Source organism: Pygocentrus nattereri, chromosome 13 (assembly GCF_015220715.1).
Source record: "Pygocentrus nattereri isolate fPygNat1 chromosome 13, fPygNat1.pri, whole genome shotgun sequence".
Lineage (NCBI taxonomy): Eukaryota > Metazoa > Chordata > Actinopteri > Characiformes > Serrasalmidae > Pygocentrus > Pygocentrus nattereri.
In genome coordinates this window covers 28,929,854-28,942,292 of record NC_051223.1, presented here as the reverse complement: position 1 = coordinate 28,942,292, position 12,439 = coordinate 28,929,854, and the positions used below count along the sequence as shown (strand labels likewise).

The 12,439-nt window shown below is 38.4% G+C and overlaps 1 protein-coding gene across 7 annotated transcripts in view; it reads right to left on the bottom strand.

Moving 5' to 3' along the window:
- Positions 1 to 12,439, bottom strand: part of si:ch211-119c20.2 (caskin-2) — a 57,559-nt gene that overhangs the window by 15,626 nt on the left and 29,494 nt on the right. For all 7 annotated transcript variants that reach the window (XM_017702502.2, XM_017702511.2, XM_017702519.2 and 4 more), the window contains 4 exons: positions 7,438 to 7,546; positions 5,886 to 5,994; positions 2,923 to 3,017; positions 755 to 866 (listed from right to left, as the gene is read on the bottom strand). In XM_017702502.2, the coding sequence (XP_017557991.2) occupies positions 755 to 866; positions 2,923 to 3,017; positions 5,886 to 5,994; positions 7,438 to 7,546 (425 nt within the window). The remainder of the gene's footprint in view (positions 1 to 754; positions 867 to 2,922; positions 3,018 to 5,885; positions 5,995 to 7,437; positions 7,547 to 12,439) is intronic.

Genomic DNA, 12,439 nt, shown 5'->3' with positions numbered 1-12,439 from the left:
AGAAAAAAACAACAACTTAAGTGTAGAAAATGGTTCTGAATGGAACCACGAACACTCAAAGAACACTTTGCATGGTGAAAGGGTTCTTCTGATTGATGGAGAATGTACTGTTTATGGTTCTATATAGAACATTCTTGAAAAGGGGTCTATATAAGCACCAAAAGGTTTTCTTCTATTATTAAAATTTCAAGCTTCTAACAGTAGAAGAACGCTTTTTGGTGCTGTATAGATTCTGGACTCTAGGGTGGTGAGTACATTGTTCTGAGGACATTAGTAGCTTCTTTATTTGATTTGCAATTTGTCTTCTTTTTTGTCAGTTTCCTTTTGTCTATTTCCAGCTACACATCCTTTCAGATCCATAGCACTGAATTGTCTTCTCACAGTGGAAGGATGGACAGGATCACTTGTGGATCTGAAGCGAGAGTGGAGCTTGATTTTCTCTTCTCTCTCAGAGATGAAACCTTCTGTATCTGTGTGCACATTTTGCACACACCTACTAATCCACAGCTACTAAATAAATACATGTAAATGTAAAAAAATCAAGAGAACAGTTTCCATGTTCCATGATCCATGTGAAATGGTAACATTCTTAAAGAAACAAGCAACAATTCCCAAACAAAGAAAGGAACTGCCTGCATTTCAGTAAAAAAATGTTCAGTACAGAAGAATGACTGCAGGTGTGATATCTTATAAGGGACCTCAGAAATGTTTTCATAATTTGACTGCAATGTTTTTTAAGACAGACTCTACTTACGTCGGTTTATGACCTCCACAATGGAAGGGGGGAAGTAGCCCACACGGTCAGTGCCTCTCTGGCTGTCATGGATATGCCCTTTCCAACGTCCATCTATGTGCTGCTCTAAGACCTATTATACACCAATACATAATTACATCATCAAATAAGAAAGACTTGAACCCCACTTTCCACAAAGCTGTGAGTTTAGACAATGTTATCTCTGTCTGGGTCTTTTAAATTAATTTAAATTATTTAATATGAGTTGTCACAGTGTGTGCTAAGCTTCCTGAGAACATTCTGAATGAGTTACAAAGCAGTCTCTCTATACATGAAATATTAGATGACTAGACCTCACGGTCAAACACTTAAACCATCAGCCAAAGTCTGTTGGGACGAATTTTTCTTAACCTTAAGGCCTAACCTTTTGTGCTCAAGTCCTAATTTAGCAAGGCATGCTGGACAAATGAGCCAGTTAGCATTCCATGGATGGTGCACAGAGCTAAAGCTTTAATAGTGAGGGACACTGCAAGCTCCTGAGGACATTTACAAGGCTGGGTGAGAGTGAATATGGCCTGGCGTTGTGGCAATAATACACGGCTTTACATTCAGTATTGCTCTTAGACATGCCTTAAATTCTGCACTTCTTTTGTTGCAGATAGGATTTGGCAGTATTGCATATTTAGAATTAATTTTAGAATTAAGAATTTGATACAATGTTTGAAAGCACTTTGCTTTACTTTTTGCTTATTTTGCAGAAATGTGAGACATATTTTACCATCATAATGATAACTTATTTAAGCAATAAAACACTCTTAAAGTCATACATTATTATGAATAACATCATGGCTTTGATGATCTATGGTACCCGCCCCAGGCTTCTGTATCACAGCCATGGTATTATTTGTGACGCCCCTTTCATGTTCTACTGTGTAAACATGTTATTGCTACCAAAATAAATTATGCCACAATATGCTTTTCTGGTTATATTATGGATATTAGAGATATTTTATGATTATTGTGATAAACAATGCATTTCTCTGAGCATATCAGGAATAGCATACTTAAAGAACTCTGACCAACTCTTTCATTACAAAATGAACATAATTAGTCCTGTTTAACTGGACTTAGTGCAGTACAGTATGTGTAATATTGAAAAGAAATCATTGTACTCAAAATTCTGCCTGTTTGTTGGCAGTTTTTAAATGTAGCTCTACCACTGCATTTGGCCTCATTCACCAATATCTTCCTAAGGTTTTTCTTAAATTCGATCTTGAGAAAAGTCCTAAGAAAAAGTCTACATTAGATTCATGATGTGTTTTTAATCCACAAAACTGTTTGCCCATTAATGCTCTTAAATGTGAATAGATTGTGTTCTTAACAAATTTCAGAAAACATTAGTGAATGTCAGAATCTTCATGAAAACACTTTAAGTGGGTTTTAAGAAGAAATGTCTTCTTAAGAATGGTTGGTGAATAAGGCCCATTGTTTCTATGTGCTAGAATATCATGATCTAAATTGTGTAACATGAAAATATCTTTAAGCATGTCTTAGAAATTTTTGCCATATTGCCCACCCTTAGAGGGTTTTGTTCTTTAGTCATTAAAATCCTTGCTTATGCATTCCAATTTGTACATTAACCATAGAAAAACAAAATATTGTGATACATATTGTCTGTCGTGAAAAGTATTGTAACATATATTTATATTTGTGGCATATTGCCCTCCTGTACAGGAGACTCATTTGACTAAGCTGAAATGTCTCTATTGCTTAAATGTTTTTTGACATCTCTAACTTCCTTCATTTCTCTGTTATTTGAATATATCCAGCTTTTATCATCTCAGTACTTCATTCTCCACTAAGCACTGTTTCCGTGCTGGCAAAAATATCACAAATATTGTCAACTGAACACACTTGCACGCAAATATGGAGGGTGTGAACAAAGCACCCTGGCATGTGTTTAGTAGAGAGCCTCTGGGCACACATTTCCAGTGTATTCAGTGAAGAAGAAAAGCAGGCTTGCAGCCAAGGAAAAGAACACCGGAGAGCAGTGCAAACAAACAAGCAAGACAGCATGTGCCACTACGGTGCACGCCACGGTCCAAACACCTGAGTCACTCTTGAAAGACTGAATGATAAGAGTCTGTTGCAGCATGCTGGACCAAAGATCACCTCCACAAAGTGCTCACCATGATGAGGTCCCCAGCACGTATGTTCAGAGCTGTTGGGTCATGGAGGTTCCAGTAGTCCTTCAGGGCTCTCACCTGCAATGCTCCTGATGCCTCTGAAACACACAAGCAACAGAGTGGGTGATCTTCAACTACTTAACTTTACTGGAAATTCTGTATTAACACTGTGAGTAAGCAAAAGGTTTTATACATCCTGCTTTCCTGAAATGCACCATGGTCAACTTATCCCTCCACCACAATCCAACTATGTGGTTTTGAGGCCTGAGGTTGTAACACCTTTGGGTCTCAAATCAGCCTTAGAGGAGTTTATACACAAAGTGGATTTGAATGCAATGTTGCCAGTTCAGATAAAGAGACTGCAATATTTAGACTTGAACAGTTTGGTAATGTCATTTTAGTGATATGTGATATGATAGAAACATAACATCTCAATATGCAAAGATGTTTTAAAAAAACAAAAAAACAAAACACAGACGCTGAATAATTGAGTGAGATGCAGCAACTCACTATTACTGTACTATATTAAACCAAAAGCCAGACCATAAACCCATAGTAGGATAAATGTAGCTTGAAATTTTGTCCCAAGAAAGGTGGCAGTTTAGGTGTCACAGATAAATGCTGTGTTTGTTTTCACATCAGCTAATGTTAGTGGCCTAGTCACATCATGTTTCACCTCATACTTTTCGGCGTGAGACGAGGTAGTTGACAAGAAACAAATTCAGTGCATGATGTGAAAGGTTTTATTTCATTAATTCTACAGGAGTAAAGTGTAAAATGGACTTACGTTTCTTGTTTATTTTCTTTTTCTGTGATGCTTTCAATATGTTATGGCTGCACTTTGTGCGACCTGCACCACAATGCAGTAGTCTTTCTATGCTTCTCTGATTAAATAACGACCAGTTTACCAAAAACATAATAGCGTTACCATCATCTTAACTGGTAGAAAGAGCGTTCAGTGTTATGATCAACACATCAGTTAAGAATCATCTTTGTACTGAGGTACTTTCAGAAAAGCCTACACACTGCAAACATGCAAGGGAAAGACAGGTTCTACACTGCACTCTGGTGAAGTATAGAGCTCAGACATCTCATGGCTCTTCAATATGAAAATAAAAGATTTGAGTGAAGCTAATTTTCAAAGTTTTCATACTTTATTGCGCTAAATCCAATTAAACAGGATGAATTATGTATGTTTCTTTATAATGAAACATGCAGGTGGTGAGTGCTCCACAAAATGGCCAGAAATGTACATATTGTGTTGCAATAAGATGTAATTTATCATGCTAATGACAAATATCATCAGACTCCCCAGCCCTAATTTGAACTTTAGGTATAAAAATGATTGAAATACTGGTTAATGCATATACTAATACTAATACTAATACTTATGGCAAGGCTTTTGAAAGGTGTTAAGGAGCAGATAATTAAATCATTAGTGCATGTTGGATCTCTTATTTACCAACAGCCTATTTGAAAATATATCTCTGCACAAATCCAAATCCAAAACATCTGAGACAGCATGTGAAATGTCAAAAAAATGGAAGCAAATTGTGTTAGTCGCGTATTAAACTGAAAACTACAAAAACATGCCATTTGATCATTTATGTTGATGTTTTGGATATGAAAAGTTTTCATTATTAATTGTCATGGGACAAAAGCATGCTTACCACTGTGTTACACCACCTTTCCTTTTAAAAGCACTTAGTCAAAGGGACTGAAGACAAAAACTTTCAAAAGCAGTTTTGTGCCATTGTTCAGTTATACAAGTGTTCCCTGAAAATGACAGCATCTAAAAGGCAACATGTGTTGCTGCAAAATGTGTAGATCACTTTCATGGTTAATGGTGCTTTCACAATATACCCACTAATACACTCCTCTACCAAAAACACACCTTGGCTTTTAAACTTTACACTGGTAACAATCTATATCCTTTTCTTCTCTGGTCTTTCAGTCCATTTCAGATGAGCTCAAGCCCAGAGCAGTCAACAATGTTTCTGGACTTTCAGGCTTCCACTGTGACCATTGACTCATTCTTGCATCTTTACCAAACAGGCTAGGCAAGCTTAAGTTAGCAACCAAGCACTAGCTAGTAGCAACCAGTTAGCATAATGTAACTGGCATAACGCTAACTTGTTGCTGCTTGTTTTAACTTTTTGATGGAACTATTCCCTTAAACTAGATTTAACTGTTAAATTACCAGTACTGATAACTTTCAGTAATTAGCCAAAACTCACAATAATACAGTACTGAATAGTCTGAATTAGGGGGTACATTCCTGAGATTGTAATGAGGTAAGAGAGAGAAGCTAATTTCAGAACAAAGAGGTTAAGCATCGCTCCTCTTCATATGTGGCTCCCTCAGCCTTGTTAAGTTTTCATATCAAAGCACAGACTTCAAAGAAAGCAAGCCAGTGGATTACAGGGAAGAGAGCGGAACTGCAGAGATCAGTCAATAGCGACAGAAGCACACAAGCCTACAGACACGTCTTACAGACACATGCACAGACACAGACGCACAAAAAACCCTGCATCTCAGCCACAGCCCCAGGCGAGGCTGTCACCAGCGTGACAGAACAGAAGCAACGTTATGCAACGTTTCTACCCCTACACCCCCCCGCCTTACACTCTCTCTCTCTCTCTCTCTCCTTCTCCTTCATTGCCTGTGTGTCTCTCTCTCAAACACACAAACGCTTTGACGAGCAGTTTTAAGAATAAAAAAAAAAAATAGTTCATCTTCTTTGTCAGAGTGGGGACTTTTTAACGATGGCAAGATAAAAATAATGCTGACATGAATCAAACATAAAACAGAATGCAACAAATAAAATACAGGGTGTAGCTGCAGAAGAAAGAAAGAAAGAAAGAAAGAAAGAAATAAAGAAAGAAAGAAAGAAATAAAGAAAGAAAGGAAGAAAGAAAGAAAGAAAGAAAGAAAAGAAGAAAAGGCTTGATTGTAGAATCAGTCACCTCTGAGAAGTTGTTTGATGTCTTTGCTGGCGTGCGAGGTGGTGAACTGGTTCACTATGTCCAGTGCGGTTTGGTTATAGGTGTTGCGGATGTTGACATCAATTCCAGCCTACAGAATATAACACAGACATTTTACCAATCCTACATTTTGAAACAAAAGTACTGTGTTTGAAAAGGAAAATATTACTGTCATGAGAGAATCTCCTTATGCTTAATCAAACTTTCCGGGAGAGGATCTTTTTTTTCTCTTTAAACATGAACATGATCAAGACATTTAGAGTTGATCCTGAGCTCTAAGAACTCTAGTATAAAATGTTTAAAAGTATAATGGTGGATAGTCCTATGATTTATGCATAATGAAAAATGCAACTGTAAAAAACGAAGGCAGGTGACCTCAAAAATCTTAACCAGAAATAAAAGCCCTTACTGCAGAGTTAGAACATTTGCCCCTTGACAGTGAATCTGACAATTTTGAAGGTGCACATTTTTATAGAGTCATAAATCCTAACACAGGTAGGACTGAAGTTAAACAAATAAGCTTATCATCACTGTCAGAAGAAAACTTCTTAGTTCATTTTTTTAATTAAAATGAAAATCTACACTATATGGCCAAGAGTATATGATCTTGCTGGACATGCCATTGCATTTACATGTCCCAGACTGCTAGACAGTTAAGCATGAATCATCACTCCAGAGAACATCCTACAGCTCCAGACTTCAGCCAACACTTGGCATTGCACATAGTGCTTGTGTGCAGCTGCTCAGCCATGTAAACCCATTTCATGAGGCTCCTAGTGCATAGTTCTTGTGCTGATGTTGCTTCTAGAGGCAATCTGTAACACTGAGTGATGCAACAGAGGATGATTTTTGCGCAGTATATGCTTCAGCACTGGGTGGCCCCGCTGTGAGTTTGCATGGTCTACCACTTCGTGGCTCAGCTATTATAGCTCGTAGATGCTTCCAGTTCACAATAATAGCACTTACAGTTGACCAGGGCAGATGGATGTCCATAGAGAGTGCACTGCCTGATTTTATACACCTGTAAGCAATGGGTGTGGCTGAAATACCTAAACTGAATAATTAGGAGATTTCTGACCATATAATGTACATTAAAAGTAATACATTTTCCTTCTCTTATAAAATATTTTTGTCATTTTTTCATTTTTGTCATTAAAGTACAAACTTGTGGCTGATTAGCTACCTTACTTCCTAGCTACCGATACTCAGCCGCACCGAACTGATAACAGAAACAGCTTGAGTTCAGATAAACAAACATAACTCACTGCTGTCCTCTAAAGGTGTTACAGCACTGGAAGTTAGAAGTTTTGTTCATCTTAAGAGTCAATCACATCTTAGTAAACGTATTTGTCTAAAACCAACAAATAAAAACACATCCAGCTGTGGAAAATGACTGTGATCGATTTAATTAATTGCTAACAGGCGCATATGTAATAATTATGATAGGTCTATTGATGGGTAATCTTGATGGGTTTGCAAGGAGGTTTTGCAACTCCTGTTACTGAAAGTGCATGGATTGATGTGCGATGCTTACATCCAACAACAGCCTCACTACTTCTGTTTTCCCGTAGAGTGCAGCCTCGTGAAGAGACGTGCCGGCTTTGGTGGTTCTGTTGATGTCGATTCCAGCCTTTAGCAGCAGCCTGTGAGATGTAAATGAACAGGAAAGAAGCAGTGTTACAACCATTCCTTCTTTGTACCATGTAAGATCCCATGCCTTTACTCGATGACTAATTGCCATGTATAATGAGCCTTTTCTCTTGGAAGTGATTCATCTGCAGAATATTTTCAAACACTGCTTCTTGTTTATCATGGGCTTTAATGAATTCCACTATGGGTTTCTACACACTCCCAGTCGAAAGTCTTCTCAACTTTCACTTCGATGATAAACAGCTGAGAACCAGACACATACAACTATAAACATTTATCCAAACAAACTCTCCCTCTCTCAGGTAGTGGAATGTTCAATGTGTATTCAGACAGCCGGACAGCTGTGGAAATGGAGAAAGAGCATGCAGAATGCCTGGTATGGGGAAGGAAAGCACAAGCGGCTCTCCAACTCCTACACTAGGAAATATGCTCCTAATCCAAGGAGTACCACTCTGCTCTGCCGCAGTAGAGTCTCTAGTTATATACCATTAGATTCATAGCCTTTTATCAGTCAGTTGGCATTAAGATTAACTGAACGACCTTCTACGGTCACAGCACCACAGCAGCTTAGAAGAGTGTGTGTGTATATTGCGACATATTGCAACTGAGATACTTCATGCAATATTTTTATCTTAGTGCAATATTTGTAACTTCAGTCTAGCAAATCTATGCTTGGATATATAGATGGTCATCTTGCACATCTATTCATATCTTGCATAATCTGGATATGTACATATCAGCATTCTATCCCCTGTGTACCCGGCATCTCATTTATCTACCTTGGACTCAAAAACTGCATACATGGAAATGTGCGTATTTTCATTTTCATATTTTTTGCATTTAAGTTCTACAAGGGGGCTACATACCTACAATTGTCCACCACCTTCGCACCTGTGTAAATGTGATGTGACAATAAAGGTGATTTGATTTTAACCCTTAGAGGTCACATTTAAAGGGCTTATATCCTACAACCCCAATTCCAATTAAGTTGGGACATTGTGTAAAACATAAATAAAAACAGAATACGATGATGTAAAAATCCTTTTCAACCTATATTCAACTGAATACACTACAAACACAAGATAATTAATGTTCAAATGGTTAAACTTTATTGTTTTTTGCAAATATTCACTCATTTTGAATTTGATGCCTGCAACATGTTCCAAAGAAGTTGGGACAGGGGCAACAAAAGACTGGGAAAGTTAAAGAATGTTCAAAAAACACCTGTTTGGAACATTCCACAGTTGAACAGGTTAATTGGAAACAGGTGAGTGTCATGATTGGGTATAAAGGGAGCATCCCTGAAAGGCTCAGTTGTTCACAAGCAAGGATGTGGCGAGGTTCACCACTTTGTGAACAAATAGTCCAACAGTTTAAGAACATTTCTCAACATGGAATTGCAAGGAATTTAGGGATTTCATCATCTACAGTCCATAATATCATCAAAAGATTCAGAGAATCTGGAGAAATCTCTGCAAGTAAGCAGCAAGGCAGAAAACCAACATTGAATGCCCGTGACCTTCGATCCCTCAGGCGGCACTGCATTAAAAACCGACATCATTCTGTAACGGATATTACCACATGGGCTCAGGAACACTTCAGAAAACCATTGTCAGTGAACACAGTTCGTCGCTCCATCTACAAGTACAAGTTAAAACTCTGCCATGCAAAGCAAAAGCCATATATCAACAACACCCAGAAATGCCGCCGGCTTCTCTGGGCCCGAGCTCATCTGAGATGGACTGATGCAAAGTGGAAAAGTGTCCTGTGGTCTGACGAGTCCACATTTCAAATTGTTTTTGGAAATCATGGATGTCGTGTCCTCCGGGCCAAAGAGGAAAAGGAGATTCAAAGATTGAAAATGTGTGGCGCATGATGAAGCGCAAAATACGACAACGGAGACCCCGGACTGTTGAGCATCTGAAGTTGTACATCAAGCAAGAATGGGAAAGAATTCCACCTACAAAGCTTCAACAGTTAGTGTCCTCAGTTCCCAAACACTTATTGAGTGTTGTTAAAAGGAAAGGTGATGTAACACAGTGGTAAAAACGCCCCAGTCCCAACTTCTTTGGAACGTGTTGCAGGCATCAAATTCAAAATGAGTGAATATTTGCAAAAAACAATAAAGTTTATCCGTTTGAACATTAAATATCTTGTCTTTGTTAGTGTATTCAATTGAATATAGGTTGAGAAGGATGTGCAAATCCTTGTATTCTGTTTTTATTTATGTTTTACACAACATCCCAACTTCATTGGAATTGGGGTTGTAAATTTTCTTGCATTTTTATTACTTTTATTACCTGAGCTCTGCTTACGATGTAGGTATGAGTTTATACTCTTAAAACAGCCATAATACATGCGCAACCATTCACTACCCTCAGTAAACAGCCTGCTTTTGTTACAGTCTTAAAGACTGTACATGTAAATCTAAAATATGTAAAAAAGTTCTGTCCTGATTGGCTGCCCTGTATTGTGCAAAGAGCAAAAAGTAGTCCAGGTTGAAACACTCTTCATAACTGGTTAATCTGGCTAAACTGCTGTAGGCTGAATAGGTGGAAATATGTAAATGTGTTTGCATTTGTGCCATCACAAAAACTGAATTCTAAGCAGGCTATTTTTTGCATCTTAAATTCCATAAATGGACTAAAGAGTGAAAGATATGTTTGAAAATAATAACTTAAAGCCCTGGCATTGACATAGGTCAATACAGGTGATTCATAAGCGGACAGCGCTGAGTATTGGCTGCCTAATGCATCTTGGAAATCACTCAAACCACCTCTGGAGGTGGTCAGAGATCTATATAACCACAAAACACATCTGGTGATTGATTAGCTAATACTGTGATAGCGATTAGTAAATAATATATACCTCTCTCATTTGCGAATATCTTATAATGTGCTTCCACCTCAGCCTCACTTCAGCAAAATCTCTCCACCTCAGCTTCTAAATATATTCAGCAGCTGAATATATGGTCAGCAGCTATATTTTACATCACAAAGGAATTTGTCTAGTGCAGAGTGACCTTCCCAGCGCATGTCCAACTTAAAAAGGTCATTCATAGGTTGACTTTGAGCTGAAGGAATCTCAGAACCTCCTTTTTGAGCTCTCTTTTCCCTTAGCCAAAGGCTGCCCTAGTTCTGAGAAGGATTCTCTTTGGCTAAAAGCTGAGTTTCTCATGATGGACACTTTTCATAAAAAAAGCCGAACTTCATCAACTGAACTCATAAATAGTAAAGCGTCACTTCACATCACAGAGAAAAATAACTAGGATTCACATTTGAATCCCAGCTGTGCCATGCGGTCTGTTCTAGAATGAAACTGTGTGCGTCTGCATGCTTGCGTGGCGGAGTCAAGCAATTAGAATCCTCCTACAAGTGCACCAAGGTACTGAAAAAAGATGCAGCTGTGCTTGCTTTTCCATACTGCTAGGAGAATGATGCAATAGGCAAAAGGTTGACTACACTGGGGATCTGGCACTGGGTAAATTGGAAAGAACAACAGGTTGCATGAAAAAAAAGTGAACGATGAACTAGCGCAGCAGATCATGTCAGTGGACGATACTTCAGTCCAGTACCGCCTGTTCTTATCATGACCAAAGGTTATAACAGCTCATAGTTTCCAAAGTAGAGCTATGTCTGAATTATAATGTTTTTACACAGAGGCTCCCAAACTAGCAGAGCACAGGCCCAGTTCTTTATCAGCTCAGCTTTCATTGATCTGGCTAATTGAATGGACTGAGGGACTTTTCATCCTCTGAAAAGAGCTGACTTCGGACAGGGTGGAATCGTCACACTGTGGTAAAACAAGCCACATCCAAACAATTTGCAGTTTGTCTCTTTCCTCTTAAGATGGTTAATTGATTCCTTTTGCTGCATTTCTGAACTTGTTTGGTGCTGTAAAGGGAGGGGGAAAGCAAGCTGACATTCAATACTAATAAGCTTATATTTTTACCCTCTACTTAGCTTTAACATGTTTACTAGCTGTATTCCAGCGAGCGCTGGGGGGGCTGCTTATGCTGAGAATGCAGTGTGAACTTTCATATATGGAAAGCACTGAGAAACGTGGCACAGCAGCTGACTGACCAGGGAAACACAATCTGACCTCACTCCTACGCCAAGTCAACACTCAGCAGACTCAGGTCCCCACACAGTACTAATGAGAGCAGCTTGGGTCAAAACACACACACACACACTCTCTCTCTCTCTCTCTTTGCCAGTCTTCCATGTGCTCATTCAACACGCCCCTGTTTGCACACCTCACTTCCTTTACAAACACACATGTCATATGTCAACAAGAGGCCAGACATCGCTTGCATAGACGCCTGCTCGACAGCACGCTACAATACAATACAAAACACCTAACCACCTACTCAGTCACTAACACATGCACACAAATGGACGCCTACATATTCTTAAATTTTTTTGCATGTGACTCTTCTGCTTACTGAAAGAGTCTTTAAAGAAACACTTCATTCATTAAATACTAATTAAACACTAGTTTCAGATACACAGCCAGCAGCAAAGCATATTTCATTCTGTCACCCTACTAGTGACACCCTCTGTGTAAATATTCAGTGCTTTAGCCTAGACACTGTAAAAACGAGAGTTTCAATTTCAATACAAATGAAGAAGCCACCAAAAAAACACAAATCAGGCTTCAGAATTTTTCTGTGATAAAAGTGGGTTATCATAACATACTGGAGCTGTTAATAGTAAGGAATGCATAACTTATGTGCTAACTAAATGCTTAACTCACAAATCAATACTGCAACATTCCCTCTGTTTTTGTGCTAATTTGAAAATAGAGCCAAAATGAAAAGAGGTCTGGTGTCCTCTGTGTATATATATATATATATATATATATATATATATATATATATATATATA